Source organism: Choloepus didactylus, chromosome 19 (assembly GCF_015220235.1).
Source record: "Choloepus didactylus isolate mChoDid1 chromosome 19, mChoDid1.pri, whole genome shotgun sequence".
Classification (NCBI taxonomy): Eukaryota; Metazoa; Chordata; class Mammalia; order Pilosa; family Megalonychidae; genus Choloepus; species Choloepus didactylus.
Window position 1 is genome coordinate 17502487 of NC_051325.1, and position 17855 is coordinate 17520341.

Here is a 17855-nt window from a genome sequence, read left to right on the forward strand (position 1 = left end):
AAAAGTGATACTTGCTTTGTTGTTGTTGTTTAATTGGAGAAACTTGGGGAAATATTTAGTGTTTCTCCTTGTATTCCAAACTTAATGTAATGAAAATGAACCTCAAACTGTGGTCTGGAGCACATGTCTCCCCAGGATTCCTAGCTTCTGCTTCTTAACGAAAGTCCAGAGAAGGCCTTCCAGGTCAGCTCGGGATCTGGATGCTGATTTAGAGGGGAGGGAAGAGGGCACACATTGGTGCAGGCCTCTGGAGTCAGAAAGGCCTGTGTTCAAATCCCAGTTCTGCCCCTCACTCACCTCATCTACCCCTTCAGCTTCCTTATCTGATAAATGGGTCCAGTAACACTGCTCACCCTGCAGTGTTTCTAGAGGATCAACACATGAACACATGCAAAGTGTTCAGAAATCGTGAGCTGCTATTATAGTGAGAGTTGAGTAAGTCATCAGAATTTGAGGATAAGATCAGAGAATATTGGCTTCTGAAGCTAAAATGGATGGGAATGAACTCAGAATGTGGGACCATTTGTAGAAATGACTCAGTTGAAATGATAGTTTGTAAATCTTTGACGAGTCTGAGAAAACCAGGTCCTAACAAGATGGCAGGAAGATGGTGCCTGAAGAAAGCTAAAGTCCACTTGCTATGTTTGGATCTCAATATTTGGGCAGCCTGCTGTGCTGTTAGCAAGGATGGTTTATGTGGAGCTGAGACTGGCATGGCTTGTGTTTATCAGCCCTGTCTGGGAGTGTGGGTGTTCGGGGCAAGGGGCAGGGTCACTGCTGTGGAGCTGACGACGTACGTGTACTCTGATGTGGCCCTCAGTGTGCATGTTCTAACAGTAATCTGGCTTCCCACATAGAATCACCTCTATTTCCTGTTCTGTCAGGCAGATATCCATGCTCCAGGCCACCCCAAATTCTGCTATACTTAGAAATCACTGGGGGATTCAAAACAAGTCCTGGTTCCAAGGTTCACATTCGTAGAGATTCTTCTTTATTGGTCTAGGGTGCAACATGGTCATTGGGACTTTCCAAAGCTTCCCAGTTGATTCTAATGTGCAGCAAAATTTGAGACCTGCTGCTCTGTGCTGCTTGACAGTAATTGGGCTTCATTTTCTGGTTTATCTGTTGGGTCTCCTGAGTTTGGCTGACCTGGCTCACAGAGACTGACCACTCCTGCAGGGATTGTGGAGGCTCCCACCGTGAATGGTGGTGAGCCCGCTTAGGAGCACCTTGTCTTTATTGTAGCTATGGCTGAGCACCTGATGGAGTTCCCACCCGTTGACATGTTTTCAGCTCCCATTGCCTCCCTGGACCAGGAAGGTATTTTGTGTGCCTTTACTTTTCTGGTCCCAGAGGGCAGGAGGCTGGTAAGGGTCTGGAAAGCTCTGGTTAGTCCCCTTCCCAGCTGGCATAACTAGGATGACCGTGCATCTTGATTTGCCTTATTTACATCAATTGTCCCAGTGAAGTATTAATATTCCCTACTCCCCAACATGGAGTTATGGAGTTGGAATTATGTGGAGCAGCTCACATGGACTCAGGCCATTGTAGGTGCCATCCCAGGCCCTGCACAGGTTGTCTCCCGCCCCCTCCATCCTGGGCAAATAGCCAAATAAGGAAAAACATCTGCACTGTGGTGGGGAGACCAGCAGTTCCAGCCTCATCCATACGCAACCCATCACCCAACAACAAGGTAACCTCCAGAGATGCAAGGTTTAGTTTGATGAATAGCTGGGCCCTTAAAATGATGACATTAATTTGGTGTGGTTTGGGCAGTAACCTTCAGGTTTTGAGTATCTAGTTACTGGAAACTCTGAAAGAATGAATATGTTTATAAATTTATATAATCCTGAAAAGGTAAATTGTCATGCTTTAAAATCATCCTTGCTTCTAGATTTGACTGATTTGCATTTTTATATTTCAGAAACTTTATTAACTTAAACAGTAAACTTAAATTTTTGTTAACTTAAAAAGAGGATGGCATTGCTTTTTGGTTGCTTAAAAAGTTTACTTTTGATTAAAAACTGGGGTACATATCTTATCAATTCTACATTGATTTATGTGGTGCAATTCTTAAGAAATGAAAGTAGCATTCAAAAATATTGTCAACAATGAAGGTGCTTTTATTAAAACCCTTGATAATTGTATCTTTTGTGTGTTTTTTGGCTTTCAGGTTTTCAAAACTCTTGGCACGGATGTTGTGAAATCTGCATTTGAAGGTTATAATGCTTGTGTCTTTGCATATGGGCAAACTGGATCGGGAAAGTCATACACTATGATGGGAAATTCTGTACGTTGTTTACACTGTGTGGAAGAAATTTTCTCATTATCTCTTTTTGAACTGATAGAATTACCTCTTTTATCTACTTGGTCTGCACTAACTTGGTTTTCATGTCCTGATCATTCTTTAGTAATAAGATAAAACTCAGTAATAAGTTGGACTTAATTTCCTTTGAGAGATTTTAAATTAGAAATAGTTTTAAGTTTGTAGGCATGAATAATGGATGCCAGTCCCAGTTCATTTTCTGTTTTTAAAGGCCTTATAATCTTATCGAAAAAGTATACTGGGCCCATGAGTAATTTATTCTTCTTTTCTGCCAACACAACAGTTTGAATAAAATTACTGAACTCTGTTCTTTTTAAAGAGATTCAAAACACTTTTTTCCCTCAGAAAAATGTAAAAATAAAAAGTCTAAATCTTTGGTGGAAAGGTACAGCATAAATCTAGCAAATACATAAAAAGAGTCAGAGAGTTTATCCAGTTATATAGGGAGAGGAGTTTAGTAGTTACGTTGTATAAATCAACAGACATTAATGTTCTACTTGTCCCAAAATATAGGGGCATAAAAAGTAGACATTATTGAAGGAACTTTATCTCTTTCTGTGTTTTCTCCAGCTTTAGATAGTGTTTTGTATGTTTTATTTTTCTTATGCAATATTGAATACAGTGTTCAATGACTACTGAAACCTATGGCATGTTGTAGATGTGGAGATATTACCAGAGGATTTGGGGGGTTCCTGCCGGTAAGCATGCTGATGTCTTTAATGCTAAAGGTTTAGGGGTTCCTGGAATTTGCATTACTAAAGGAGGATAGATCTTTCTAGATGAAATACTGCAGTGCATGTAACCTGGCTTCTTAAATCCAGGCTCCCCCCCCCCCGCCCACACACACAAGAAGTAGATAAATGCTATGCTGTGTATCCTCAAGGCTTAAAAGTAAAGAACAGACAGAATGTTTAGAGAGTTTCACATTTCTTTTTGCCATTACTTCCTCTTCCTACTTTCCTACTGTGTCTTGAAAAGCTTCTAAAAATGAAATTTCCATGTTGATTCCCTAGTAGCTATTTTATGTAAGTTAAACATTTATAAGGTTCTCATAAATGACAAGTATTTTTCTCTGACCTTATTCTTGTGTACAGCTTGGGTATTCTTTTTTCTTTTTTAAGTAAGAAAAATATATATACTGAAAAGCCCATTTTTCCTTGATGAGAATCTGTCCTGCTTTAAAGGTTCAAGGAAAGAAAGTTTTCTTAAAGCAGTGATGATAATGGTTTTATTTTTTGAGTGAGGGGGGTACGTGAAGACAGGGAGGGACTACGGAAGAGAACATTAGAGATCCAGGTTCTAATGTGCTGAAGATTTGGTTTCCTAATAAGAACATTTTGCCTTATCTTTAGTATTGTTCTGGGTTTCATCAGCTTGTTACTGCTAACTGAGACATGACTATTATTGAATATTATGCCCCCATTGTATAAATAATACAATGTATTAAAGTCTTCCTCTCTAGGAATGCCAGACGAGGGATAGTACATTAAAGGAGGGACATACTACATGTATTAATATGTTCCCATCACCTAAGTTTAAGCAATGAAATGATTAGCTACTTTGAGGAATTTATAGAGTTTTGTTGGCATTTCTTGTCTGCCATTGTATATTTACCTTTTTTGGTCATTTGACCAGATCATATTTTTAACATTTAATCTTTGGCTGTAGACTGTCTTGTTTGAAAGCTAGAGAACAAGTCTCCTTATGTTCACAAGCTGTGATTTAACTGATTAACAATGGATAACCTGATATGACCAAAGTCCCAGCATCCTTTCTAGGAAGCAGTCCTGGTGGGGATAAATGACATGTCTGGGATGCCAGGGTGGTAGGATTGGGGTTAGCATGAAGGTCCCCAGACTCGTGCTCCACTCTAACAAATCGATCATTTAGTCATTGGTTGCTTTTATTTCAAGTGACAGCTGTGGCATTCCTACTTCCTATTGCAGGGTGATTCTGGCTTAATACCTCGGATCTGTGAAGGGCTTTTCAGTCGGATAAATGAAACCACTAGATGGGATGAAGCATCTTTCCGAACTGAAGTCAGGTAGGGCCTGTGCCTGAGCAGCTGCTTGGTTGTAGCCAAGGCTGTTTGGCTTGATTTTAGGCACCAGGAATGGATGGAGCTTTTAGCTTCCTAAAGAAAGAGTCTGCCTTTTTTTCCTCTCCTATATTTATGGTAGTTGGAAATAAAGCTTAAAACATTTAAGTTTTCAATAACTTTCTTGTAAAATTTGGACTAGGATTTGGGAGGCTAGTTGAAATAACCCAGTTTGGTCAGAAACTAATTAGGATGTTTATCTCAAATGCATTGAGCTTTTTAAAAATGTATACCCAGTTCACTTGTCTTATTCTTTCACCTGAAAAAGGCTTGTGTCACTCTGTATGTTGGTAGGATCACATACGTCGAATCTGTGACTTGGGTGGTTGAGGTGCTTTCTCCTCCTTGAAATCACATCTGGGGAGCCATGAGGACAGACGTGGCAGTGTAGGTCACTTGTCTGCTTTACCTGCCAGTCGCTGTGTGGCCTTGGACAGGTTATTTAAGTCACCTTAAAGTGCAGTAGCCTAACCTATGAAGTGGGGTTAGCACCTACCTCTGGAGTATTGTAGGAATGAAATGGAGTAATCAACATAAAGTACTTGGCACAGTACCAGATATATAGTTACTGCTCAGAAATGTAGGTTTTTCCTGTTTTTGTTGTTAATGTTATTAATGTCTGAAAGCATCTTTCTGAATTCAATTCTATTTAAAATTTTTAGCTACTTAGAAATTTATAATGAACGTGTGAGAGATCTACTTAGGCGAAAGTCATCCAAAACCTTCAATTTAAGAGTCCGTGAACATCCAAAAGAAGGACCTTATGTTGAGGGTAAGAATGAATATTTCATAGTCTTGTATCTTTGGAATTTATGTAAAAATAATGCTTTTGAAAGAAAGAAATGTAACAAAATGGTGGAATTTTAAAATTTGGTGTTTTTTTGGCATTTTGTTAGAGTAACAAAATGATATGAGCTGTCACTGTGCAATATTTGTTTAGTGAATTTGTACATTACTGAGTGTTTACTGATTTCATGGGGCTTGCCAGTACATACCTCTGAGTTTTAGAACTCTCTGGAAATGTGTTCTCCAGTGTTCTTGGGCAAGATAAGTAAACCTGTTGCTGTTTAGCAGTGTATTTTTACAGACCCTAATGATGATATATACAAGATAGCCTAAGACTTCTTACCTGCTAAGCAGAGCATTTGCAGTTTCCTGTGTTGGGGTTCTCTGTTTGTGTTGTGACACATGGGTTATGTTTCATTCAGTTGTGAGGAATGCCACAAGTAATGAGGGTTCAAGGGCTGACCCTTGCTCATTATTTTCTTTAAAAAATAGCCTGGATTTAAGGTCACCCCTGTAGTGAAGTTAATCTCACTTGCCCTACATTCTAGAACCTACTTGGCGTGTGAGGAAAGGGGGCGGACCTGCAAGAATCACACATACATACATGCTTTCATGTGGCTGTTGTCCTTCATGTGTGTGTCTTGTTGGAGGCAAGGCAGGGAACTGGTCATGGGTTTGAAAATCTTCCTATTCTGGTTGTCTTTTTTACCTGTTGATACCGGGTCCACCACCAGGACCCCATCTGCAAAAATAGAGCAATTACTGTTAATAGTTTTTAGCCTGACATGTGGCTTTATGTTTTCCCTTTAATTATCAGGTAACACATTATAAAGCTGGTTTATGAACAGATAGAATAATCAAACGGTAAAAATTCAGATATCTGACCCAGATACTTATGGGGATTGTGTTTCTGATAAATGTACTATTCAAGCAATGGGATAAATATGGATAATTAAGCTGTCTGGGAGAAGAAAAAAAAGTAAGTTGGTACATATCTCAGTTTTTACATCAGGATAAATAGCAAATGGATCAAAGATTTAAATGTAAGAAATGAAATAATTAAATGGCTAAAAGAAACCATGGGCTAATTTCTTTTTCAGAAATTGGGAGAAGGGAAGGCTTTTAAAAATTTGACTTAAAACTCAGAAACCATTAAATAAGAGATGCTAAATTTGAAATGGTAAAAAATGGAACTATATGCTTTGCAGAAAAACCATAAGCAAAGTAAAAAACCAAATGACAAAATGGGGAAAATGTTTTCAATTCAATTTGCAGACAAAGTAGTGATTTCCTTAAAATATAAAGAGATCCTGTATATCAGTAAGGACAGGTTCAATAACCCAGTAGAAAATGGCTAAAGGATGTGAGTACGCTGTTCACAAAAATGGAAATACAGATGATTTTTTAAATGATGGAAAGAATGCTCAGCTTCATTCATTACAAGAGTAAAGCATAATAAAAGTACATTGAGATTACATTTGTCACGTATCCTTGGCAGATACAAATAAGCCTAAGACAGCATTGGGTCTGGTATTGGGAAACAGGCACTCTAATACATTGCAACTTCTGCGTGTAAATTATTTCTTATGGGGACAATTTTGCAATATCTATCAAAATTACAAATGGCCTTTGATCCAGCAATTCTACCTCTAAGGATTTATTCTGTAAATATATTCACACACATTCAGAAAGACTCTGTACAAGATTATTTGCAGCAGCATTATTTGTGATTGGAAAGCAAAACGTAAACAGACTCTAGAGTCTCATTAGCAGACTGGTTAGACTGGTTAAATTGGTTATGGACCAAGTATTCAATCGAATGCTGTGCAGTTATGAAAATGAATGAGGAATTGCCTTAAGAACTGATACAGTGTGTTCTCCAATATGTATTATTACCTGGGAAAAGCAGGGTGCAAAACTGTTTATGGTCTGCTACCATTTTTGTGAAAGGGGGAAAATGATGGTTTGATATATATGTAAATTGACTGTATGTGTGGATTATATTTCTGGAAGGATACCTATAAACTGATAACATTGGTTGCCTGACAAAAGGAGAACTGGGTAGCTGTAGGTTGGCTGTGGAAGTGAGACCTTTCACACAGTCTGCCTTTTGTAGCCTTTGACTTTGGAACCACGTGAGTGTTCAGAAATAAATAAATAATTTTCAAGAGGATATAAAACATGCTTTTAGATGGTGTTAGTTTGTACCACAAACTGGGTGACTTAAAACAACAGAGATTTATTCTCTCATAGTTCTGGAGGCTACCAAGCCTGAAATCAAGGTGTCTGCTGGGCCACGCTCCCTGTGAAGGTTCTGGGGAAGAATCTTCCCTTGCTTCTTCCAGCTTCCTGTGGTTGCTGGCAATCCTTGGCATTCCTTGGCCACAAGTATCCAATTTCTGCTTCTGTCTTCACATGGCCTTCTTCTGTGTGTCACCCCTGTGTCTTCAAATCTCTCTCCTCCTAAGGACACCAGTCATTGGATTTAGATTCCACCCATACTAACCCAGTATGACCCTATCTCAATTTTGCAGATTACATCTGCAAAGAGCCTATTTCCAAATAAGGCCACATTCCCCAGGAGCAGGGGTTAGGACATCAACATTTTTGGGGGTGGGGGCAGGGACAATTAAACCCACAACACAGGTTTTCCACGGAGATCATGACCATCAGGGTTTTGAAGAGGTAGTACCTTTACATTGCTCTTCTGTGTGCTCCAGCTAATACTAATGAAGTCGATGATAACTGCAAACGTTTATCCTAACTACTCTGTGTGATAGGAACACATGATCAGCTGAGGCAACTGAGCTACATGAGGCTAAACAGCTTGCCTGTAACTAGGTAAGCCCGCAGCTGGTAAGTGGCAGAGCTGGGATTTGAGCCCAGGCAGCCCAGCTCCCGAATCTGCATGATAAACCACCATGCTGTGGAAACAAGATCTCTTAAATGGGTCGGCATATTCGTAGAGCTGTACATTATTTCAGGAAGGTAATTTCTTATTCCATTCATTATACATTAGAAATTTCTTCACCCCCTATTTTTTTCTCAGATTTATCCAAACATTTAGTACAGAATTACCGTGATGTAGAAGAGCTTATGGATGCAGGAAATATCAATCGTACCACAGCGGCGACAGGGATGAACGACGTCAGTAGCAGGTCTCATGCCATCTTCACCATCAAGTTTACTCAGGTGAGGGCAGCTGTGGGGCTGGCAGGCTCCATCCCCGAGGGCTTTACTTCCTCATTAGCACCAGCTGAGGACTGATGGCTGTTGAACGAGGAGGAGCAGCAGGCAAAGGTGACTGGCTGTCATTTTCTTGTTAATTAGGGTTGAACATGTGCTGTGTGCCGACTTTCTCTGTGGTTACAATCACAGTAATTTGAAATGTCCTGATGTGTACCCTTAAGAAATATTTAGCAGGCTCCCACTCTGTTCTAGACATAAAAAGAAAAAAAACCACACATACAACAAACTTGCTCTGTGTTTAATTAAGCAAAAGTTTTCATTGTTGCAAACTCTGTGGGAGATAATGGATTATGAGTCAGACCAGCTGGAGGCCAAGGTGAGTCCCTCTGCGCGGTACATTATCGCTCCATGGTGCTGGCCCCCTGACGCTGATTGGGATTATTAGAATGACATGAAAGGAAAACGTTTCTAAGTGCTGATGTAAGAGTTCATTACAGTCAGGACAATGTGTATGGAAATTACTGAGGGTAACTGTTATTTCAATACCTGGGCCAGAAGACAGATAAACACAAAAATTTAGGGTCCTCTCAGAGTTGAAGCATTTGTTAGGAGCGTGGGGATGTCCTCACTTGCGTTCAAGATTGAATGCATGACATGCACATCACCTCCTGGCAGAAAGAGAATTTTATTAATGAGGTGCATGAGAGAGCAAAGAAAATGAAAAATTCTCTAGGTGTCAGAACAACTCCCATTAAATTCTCCATGCTTCTGTCTTTTGTTAGGTCTTTCTTTTTGTAGTTTTACAGTATTTTCTCTTGTTGTCTGATTAGGAGATGTCCCCCCTCAGTTTCTAGGAGGTTTGCATTTCTGTCAGAATATGATAATTCTTTCTGGCATTTTGGTCAAGACTGTAAAACTTGGGTTAAAAGTCTTTGATAAAGTGAAATTTTGGTAGAATTCAGAGGCAAGGAATATAATTAAGATTTTCACTTTTTTTTAAATAATTTGTGAAACAAAATGTTTTATTATTGAACAGTGATTATTTTTTACCTAATTGTTGACATTTATCATGTTATAGAGAGCCATTGTTGTGAGTGCTGTCGATTCTGTATGGGATCAATATTAATTGCTTATTTACTTATACATTTCCTTGTTGGGTGCCCCTCAGTGCATAGTACCTTATCCTGCCTCAGTCAGAGCCAGTGAGCCTTTCTTAAGAATGACTGAGTGATTTAAGTGCTGGAATGGTTCTTCAGAAAGTTTAAAAGTCACATAGGTCTAAAAGTTTAAAAACAGACTTTCATTGTATTGAGTTTAATTTTGGAAGTCTTATAATCACTATGACAGAAAATAATTTGCCCTGACAGATCAACGTGAGAAGTGGGAAATAATTAGAATTTGTTTTGTACGCAACGTCAGGGCCCTTTGCATCTCTTCAAGTTTGCTTTTCTATTTTACCACAGGCAAAATTTGATTCTGAAATGCCGTGTGAGACTGTGAGCAAGATCCACTTAGTTGATCTTGCTGGAAGTGAGCGTGCTGATGCTACCGGTGCCACCGGCGTTAGACTGAAGGAAGGGGGCAACATTAACAAGTCCCTCGTGACCCTGGGGAACGTCATTTCTGCCTTAGGTAGGTTCACACTCGTCTCCTGCCTTTGTTTTTCCTCATGATACTGTATTAGCACGAAGCAATTCAGTTTAAGATTTGTGTTGCAAACCGGAGTAGCATCCTCAAGGTTTTCTGAACCAAAATTGAAGAAGAATTTAATAATTGTCTTTTTTTTTTCATCTTCCCTACAGCCGATTTATCTCAGGATGCAGCAAACCCTCTTTTAAAGAAGAAGCAGCTTTTTGTGCCTTACAGGGATTCTGTTCTGACTTGGTTGTTAAAAGATAGCCTTGGAGGAAACTCTAAAACTATCATGATCGCCAGTAAGAGATTGAAGTTCTTTTCTTCAGTATATGATGTTTTGTGCAAATTAACTGTAAATGTTTAAGTTTAAATTGTCTCATCAGGAAAGAGCACCTTTCATATTTTAAAAGAAATAGTGGTTTTTCTGCCTTGAGGAAAATCACCTTAATATGGCCTAGTGTACAATATAATATTATTGTTTTTCCTCCTGCCCAGTTATGTAGACTTGCCATGTTATTGGTTATGGAAGTTGTAAGAACATGTAGAGTGGCTATTAGCTTTTCTTTGCTTAAAGTACAAGACAGAAACTTTTAACTCTGCTAACTCATGGGATGAAATCATTCATGATAGGGACACAAAGTTAAGATAACCCGACTTTGTTTTTCTATTAAAGTGGTAAATGTGGAATTTAAAATTAAGAATTGAGAGCATAAAAAAGTGATTATCTATAACAAATAATGATAATACAGGCATGCTTTGGAGATATTGTGAGTTTGGTTCCACACCACTGCAATAAAGGAAATACCACCATAAAGTGAGTCACGTGAATTTTTTGGTTTCCCAGTGCATATAAAAGTTATGTTTACACTATACTGTAGTCTATTAAATGTGCAATAGTATTTAGTCTTAAGAAAACAATGTACATATCTTAATTAAGATGTGACACAGAGACATGAATGGTGCCGACTGACTTGCTCAATGCAGGGTTGTCACAACCTTCAATTTGTAAAAAAAAAAAAAAACTCAGTATCTCTGGAGTGTAGTAAAGCAAAGTGTAGTAAAATGAGGTATGCCTGTATACTTTATTTGTATACTTATTTGTATATCAATTAACCGAAAGAGGCCAAATAGGGAAACAGTGTAGAAAGGGGAGATCAATTAGTGAGAACTCACAAACCTGTTTTCTCTCCTTAACTCTTTTTCCCCTCCTCCCTTCCTCTCTCTATCCCCCTTCCTCAACTCCCTCACCAATATATGCATTAACCATGGAGGAGGATTCTATCCTGGGGTATACACCCCAGGTGCAATTGTATACTCATCTAAACTGTAAAGTTTGGTACTGGGGGATGAGGCAGGGTGGGATTAACAAAAGCTTTGAGAGGAAAAGAAAAAACTCATCTTCTGACTCTTGTCAAAAATTATTGTGCTCTTGGTTTTTCACATGGATGGTAGGCATTGCCAGAGCTTTTAAAACTGCTTTAAATCCTACTTAAGATTGAGATATATAAGTGGTCTTGAAATCATCTTCTTATACTTTCAACAGAGCAGATTCCACAGTGGGTATCTTGTATTTCATTTTAGAATGGTTAGATGGCTGATTCCAGACTTTAGAAAAGCAAAATGACATTTAATTTGGTACAGTGAACACTCTTTCCTATAAATCTAGATAATTTTTTAATATTCATTACTGTGGCAATGAATATTTAGTCTATCCAATGACCTGGGGTTAATCTTACTTTTAAATTACGAACCAACTTTGTGTTAAATGAAACTCGGATTGCTGGATAAATTATTTTTTGAATTCATTCTTCACAGCGATTTCACCTGCTGATGTCAATTACGGAGAAACCCTAAGTACCCTTCGCTATGCAAATAGAGCCAAAAACATCATCAACAAGCCGACCATTAATGAGGATGCCAATGTCAAACTCATCCGGGAGCTCCGAGCTGAAATAGCCAGACTGAAAACGTTGCTTGCTCAAGGGAATCAGGTTAGGATTTTCTGAGATTTATGGATAATTTTCTTTGAATAATAGCATCTATTTCTAGATCTTAATGAGACAATTACTTCACTCATCGTATTGATTTGAGTAAATAAGTGCTAAGTAAAGCTTTAAATGCTTTAACCAGTCTCTCCTTTACATCAACCTCCGATTGGCTTTTGCATTCATTATGTGCTCCATTGTAAGATTTTATCCACTAAACCTGGAATGAGTAACTATATAATAGTTATCAATTACTGATGAAATTTTAGCCTGCAAGAGGATTAGTGGCATAATCTCCATTAGAGGAAAGAAAGTGAGGTGCTTAGAGTAATATTTAAAATTTGGCCTGTGCATTTTATGACTTGAAAATCTATTGTAACAGAATGAAAGACTTGTTTGAACTTTCTGAATCTCTGCTTCATGTCACTCATTGCAGAGGTGGTTATGGCGATTTAGTGATATTTGTGACATTACACCTTGTGGCCTGGCTGAGATGGTGTCCCTGAGGCCTTGCTTTATCAGTGACAGAGTCTCAATTCACGATCCTTTTGGGATTCTCATGAAGAAGGCTCATCCTTTTGGGATTTTCACAGTAAACTTATTTATGAATTGCATAGTGTACAGAGTTACATTCTGTGTTGAATGGTGTGACTTAAGTTCCAGTAGGTTTAGATGCTGTTGTGTAGAAAGCCTACCTTTGAAAGAAAATCAAGGATAAAGGATAGCTTTTTGAATGTTGCTGTTAGACTGGTGATAGAAATAAAACAAAGACAGATTTCCTCCTGTTTTCTTAACCCATGAGTGGATGTCTTAAGTGTTTCATTAAAAACATACTTCTCTTTAAATGCAAAGTGGTCTCTCTAAAGCAGTGCTTTCCCTCTAGGAACTTATGGCATTTGAAGCTTTGGACATCTCATAAATGGTTTGAACTGTAACAATATTGACAAGACAAAAACCTCACTGAGTTCTGTATGTTCTGAAATATACCAGACAGTTCTTTGCCGTCAGATGGTAGACAAGAGTTGAATAGGAATTGTTCATTGTGCTTAAAAATACATTCACATCCATTTTACTTTATCATTTGGAGCTTCTGGCATGTGAATGGAAGTTGTCAGAATGAATAATCCTGTTGGATGAGATTTCATTAGGCCTATTTAACTTATAGCATGAACCAAAATAATCATTTTCTCACTTATACACCTAGTTAGTGGGATTTTTTTCAATGTTTTAAAACTATTATTTATCTAAAGTAAGCACTTAAAGATGATTTGCTAGGATCACCTAGACTACTTTATGTGTATTTGGAAAATTCTAGGGGCACCTTCTCATTCTTAACTCTTACTAAGTGATAGAATGAAGGAATAAAAGAAAGATTAGCCTTTTTATATTAAAGTTTAAAATTAAACTGAGGAAATCTTTGAAAGAAGCCTCCTCATGTGGGCAGAAAAACTTTAATTTATTAAAACTTTTACAGATTCTCCATGAGGAATGTCTTCAGAGGGATTAGGTATGCCAAACAATTTCACTGTATTTTGTGGTCTTTTTTTCTTGTTTTCTTTCATGAGCGAGACCACTCCTGTAGTGAAGGGAGTACTTTGTTGCTCTCGTTTTGGGGATGAGAATGGAAAAGAAGGAAATGTATTTGGAACACATTGAAGATAAGATTCTTTGATAAACAGCATATTACAATAAAAATGGGAATCTAACTGAAAATATTTTATTACACTGTGAGGGAGTATGGGCTTATCTTAAATTAATTAAATTTGTGCTGCTTAATAAAACAAGCAGTTGTTCTTAAATGCCCATTAACATTCCTATATAAGTTTATCTTAGGACATTGCTCTATTGCCAAAATTATCTATTCCAAAGGCTTCCCTAGGTTCACTGACAATGTTTGCTTACTCAAATCAAAGTTCCATTTCTAAGGTTATTTATTTAAGCAAAGCTAAATAGAAATCAACTCGTACTTTAAATAATTTTATGTATTTGTCATTGCAAAATGTCATGTGTGTTGGAGTTTTAAAAGCACAGTTTAAATAAAGCAAAAGATTCTGACGTATTTGCTTTTACTATATCTAGATATAGAGATATGTGTTTGTAGTTGGTGTATATATAAAATATAAATTTATATATTTATAAACTTTTTATTGAAGTACAGAAAAATTACGTATTATAAGTGTACAGCTCAGTGAATGTTCACCAGCTGAATTCACCCATCTAAGCCTCACCCAGTACAAGAAGCAGAGCATTATAGCACCCTAGAAGCCTCCTTGGTGCTCCTCCTCAGGCACTACCTCCCCCTCCAGGCAGGGCTTCTAACAGCGTAGATGAGTTTTCCCTATTTTTGTTCTTTATATAATTGGAATCTTGCAGGGCATACTGTTTGTGTTTGTGAGGTTGCTCTGTGTTGTTGCATATATTTGTAGATCATTTATTCTCTTTGCTGTCTGGTATTCCATCCTACAAATCTGTCCCAACTCCTTTATCTGTTCTGCTTTTGGTGGGCATTTGGGGAGTTTCCAGTTTGATGCTATGACAATTAGTGAAACAACAAGAAAATGAAACAGTACAGAAATAAAATAAGCAACAACAACAACAAAAAAATGAGGAAAGAAAGCGAATAGCTCCTGTCTGGCATGGGCTTCAAAGCCAAGGTGGGCCTCCCTACACCCTGTGTGAATCTTGACCACTCAAATGTTAGCAGCTACTCAGAGGGCCAGTGAGAGCAGGTCCTGGAGGCCGTGAGGATGGCTGCATGGACTGCTCTGAGAAGAGAATTACCTTTGCTTCCTGTTGGCAAGCTCAACTTTCTGCTGAGTGGACAGTTTCTGAGTGTGGCCCGTGTAGCCTTGTTAGTCTGAACGTGTAACTGGACCTAAAATGACTGCTTTGTGGATGCTGCTTTTGTTTGCAAGAAATTGAAAAATAAATAGTAAGGAAAGAAATGCTACAACCTCTGTCTAGGGAGGACAATTTGGCAATTAAAAAATAGTCACACACATAGGTAACTCACAAATTCCCCTTTTAGGAATTCATTATATTGATAAACCATGTATATAGGCTGTTGGTATAAGGATATTCTTTGTAGTATTGCTGGCAAAGCAAAAGATTAGAAGAGACTGTGTTTCCACTAATTAGAGAATACAAACATAAGTAAAAGACTGTTTATACAGTGGAATACTGTACAATGGAATTGGTATTTTTAAAAAGAATGAGGGGGCTTTATTTCCATTGAATTTTTCCTAAGATAAATTGTTAAGTGAAAAAGCCAATATTCAGAATAGAGTTTATACCATTTGTGTTGAAAGAAACAACAAAAACATGCTTGGATATGACCTGGATAACTTCAAATTGAGTAACGATTCCTTCTGCGATGGGGGGGAGACTTCCTTTTTTTTTTTTTTTAATTTTTTTTAATAATTCATTTTTATTGAGATATATTCACATACCATACAGTCGTATAAAGTGTACAATCATCTGTTCACAGTACCACCATGCAGTTGTGTGTTGATCACCAAAATTAATTTTTGAATGTTTTCATTACCACGCACACAAAAGTAATAAGAATAAAAATTAAAGTGAAAAAGAACAATTAAAGTAAAAAAGATCACTGGGTGTTTTTTTTTTTCCCTGTTTTTCTATTCATCCATTCATACACTGGACAAAGGGGAGTGTGGAGACTTCCTTTTTAAAAATTTTATCTATTACCTTTTTTGGCCCTAAGAGCACTGTGTACCCACTTGTCAGCTTAAGGATTAAAATACTACGCATACAGTTGAAACCCGCTGTGTGCCTCTGTTTGGTTCCGTTTTCCCCTCCTGTGTCTCCCTGCCCTCTGCCCCCAAGTTCTAACCTGATCTTAGTGTTTGTCATTCTCATGTCAGTTGTTGTATGTCTGCAACATTGATAAGGGAATGGGCAAATAATTGTGGTGCAGCCAGGCCATACCTGGAATACCATCCAGCGGTGAAAGTAAATGAGTCTCATTTGCATGTATCAGTGTTGGTGAGTTTCTAAAACCTGTGATTGAACAAGACTTACGCTTTTTACTTTTTGAGTTTTGTACTTTATGACTATTGAGATCAGACAAATCCTTTAGGACCTATGGATTTAGGTCAGATTTGATTTTTTTTTTTTTTTTTTCATTTTTATTGAGATTGTTCAGATACCATACAATTATCCAAAGATCCAAAGTGTATAATCACTTGCCCGTGGGTACCCTCATACAGCTGTGCATCCATCACACTTAATTTTTGTTCAATTTTTAGAAACTTTTCATTACTCCAGGCAAGAAATAAAGTGAAAGATGAAAAAAGAAAAAAAGAAAAGGAAACTCTAATCCTCCACTATCCCTAACCAACCCCCCTCAATTGTTGACTCGTAGTATTGATATAGTACATTTGTTACTGTTTATGAAAAAATGTTGAAATACTACTAACTGTAGTATATAGTTTGTAATAGGTATATAGTTCTTCCCTATATGCTCCTCTATTATTAACTTCTAATTGTATTGTCATACATTTGTTCTGGTTAATGGAAGTGATTTGTACTATTTGTACAGTTGATCATGGACATTGCCCACCATAGGATTCAGTTTTATACATTCCCATCTTTTGACCTCCAACTTTCCTTCTGGTGACATATATGACTCTGAGCTTCCCCTTTCCACCTCATTCACACACCATTTGGTGCTGTTAGTTATTCTCACATCTTGCTACCAACACCCCTGTTCATTTCCAAACATTTGAATTCATCCTAATTCAACATTCTGCTCATATTAAGCAACCACTCCCCATTCTTAAGCCTCGTCCTATATCTTGGTACCTTATATTTCATGTCTGTGAGTTTACATATTATAATTAGTTCCTGTCAGTGAGACCCTGTAATAATTGTCCTAATGTGTCTGGCTTATTTCACTCAGTATATTGCCCTCGAGGTTTTGTCATCAACCCATTTTTTTTTAATATGGTTTTGTTCACTCACCATACATTCCATCCCAAGTAAATAATCGATGGTTTTCTGCATGGTCATACATTTATGTGTTCACCTCCTTCACCACTATCTATATAAGAGCATCTACATTTCTTCCACAAGGTAGGAGGGAGAGTCAAAGAAGGTAGAGAGGCAAAAGAAAGAGGAAAAAAAAAAATGACAGCTAGGAAGCAGCAAAAGGAAAAATAACCTTAAATCAAAGTAGAATAAAGAATCAGACAATACCACCAATGTCAAGTGTCTAACATGCCTCCCCTATCCCCCCCGTCTTATCTGCATTCACCTTGGTATATCACCTTTGTTACATTAAAGGAAGCATAATACAATGATTCTATTGGTTACAGTCTCTAGTTTATGCTGATTGCCCAATGCCTCCCCATTTTTAACACCTTGCAAGGTTGACATTTGCTTGTTCTCCCTCGTAAAAGAACGTATTTGTACATTTTATCACAATTGTTGAATACTCTAGATTTCACCAAGTTACACAGTCCCAGTCTTTATCTTTCCTCCTTTCTTGTGGTGTCTCACATGCTCCCCACCTTCCTCTCTCAACCGTATTCATAGTTACCTTTGTTCAGTGTACTTACATTGTTGTGCTACCATCTCCCAAAATTGTGTTTCAAACCACGCATTCTTGTCTTCTATCACCCTGTAGTGCTCCCTTTAGTATTTCCTGTAGGGCGGGTGTCTTGTTCACAAAGTCTCTCATTGTCTGTTTGTCAGAAAATATTTTGAGCTCTCCCTCATATTTGAAGGACAGCTTTGCTGGATACAGGATTCTTGGTTGGCGGTTTTTCTCTTTCAGTATCTTAAATATATCACACCACTTCCTTCTTGCCTCCAT

General features: G+C 37.8%; 1 protein-coding gene across 4 annotated transcripts in view; it reads left to right on the forward strand.

Annotated features, from left to right (window-relative positions):
- Nucleotides 1–17855, forward strand: part of KIF16B (kinesin family member 16B) — a 306240-nt gene that overhangs the window by 47017 nt on the left and 241368 nt on the right. For all 4 annotated transcript variants that reach the window (XR_005213209.1, XM_037812352.1, XM_037812353.1 and 1 more), the window contains exons 4-10: nucleotides 2174–2290; nucleotides 4273–4370; nucleotides 5087–5196; nucleotides 8260–8402; nucleotides 9863–10031; nucleotides 10202–10333; nucleotides 11850–12025. Coding sequence is in view for 3 of the 4 variants with exons in the window: in XM_037812352.1 (XP_037668280.1) it covers nucleotides 2174–2290; nucleotides 4273–4370; nucleotides 5087–5196; nucleotides 8260–8402; nucleotides 9863–10031; nucleotides 10202–10333; nucleotides 11850–12025 (945 nt within the window). In the remaining variant the exon portion in view is untranslated. The remainder of the gene's footprint in view (nucleotides 1–2173; nucleotides 2291–4272; nucleotides 4371–5086; nucleotides 5197–8259; nucleotides 8403–9862; nucleotides 10032–10201; nucleotides 10334–11849; nucleotides 12026–17855) is intronic.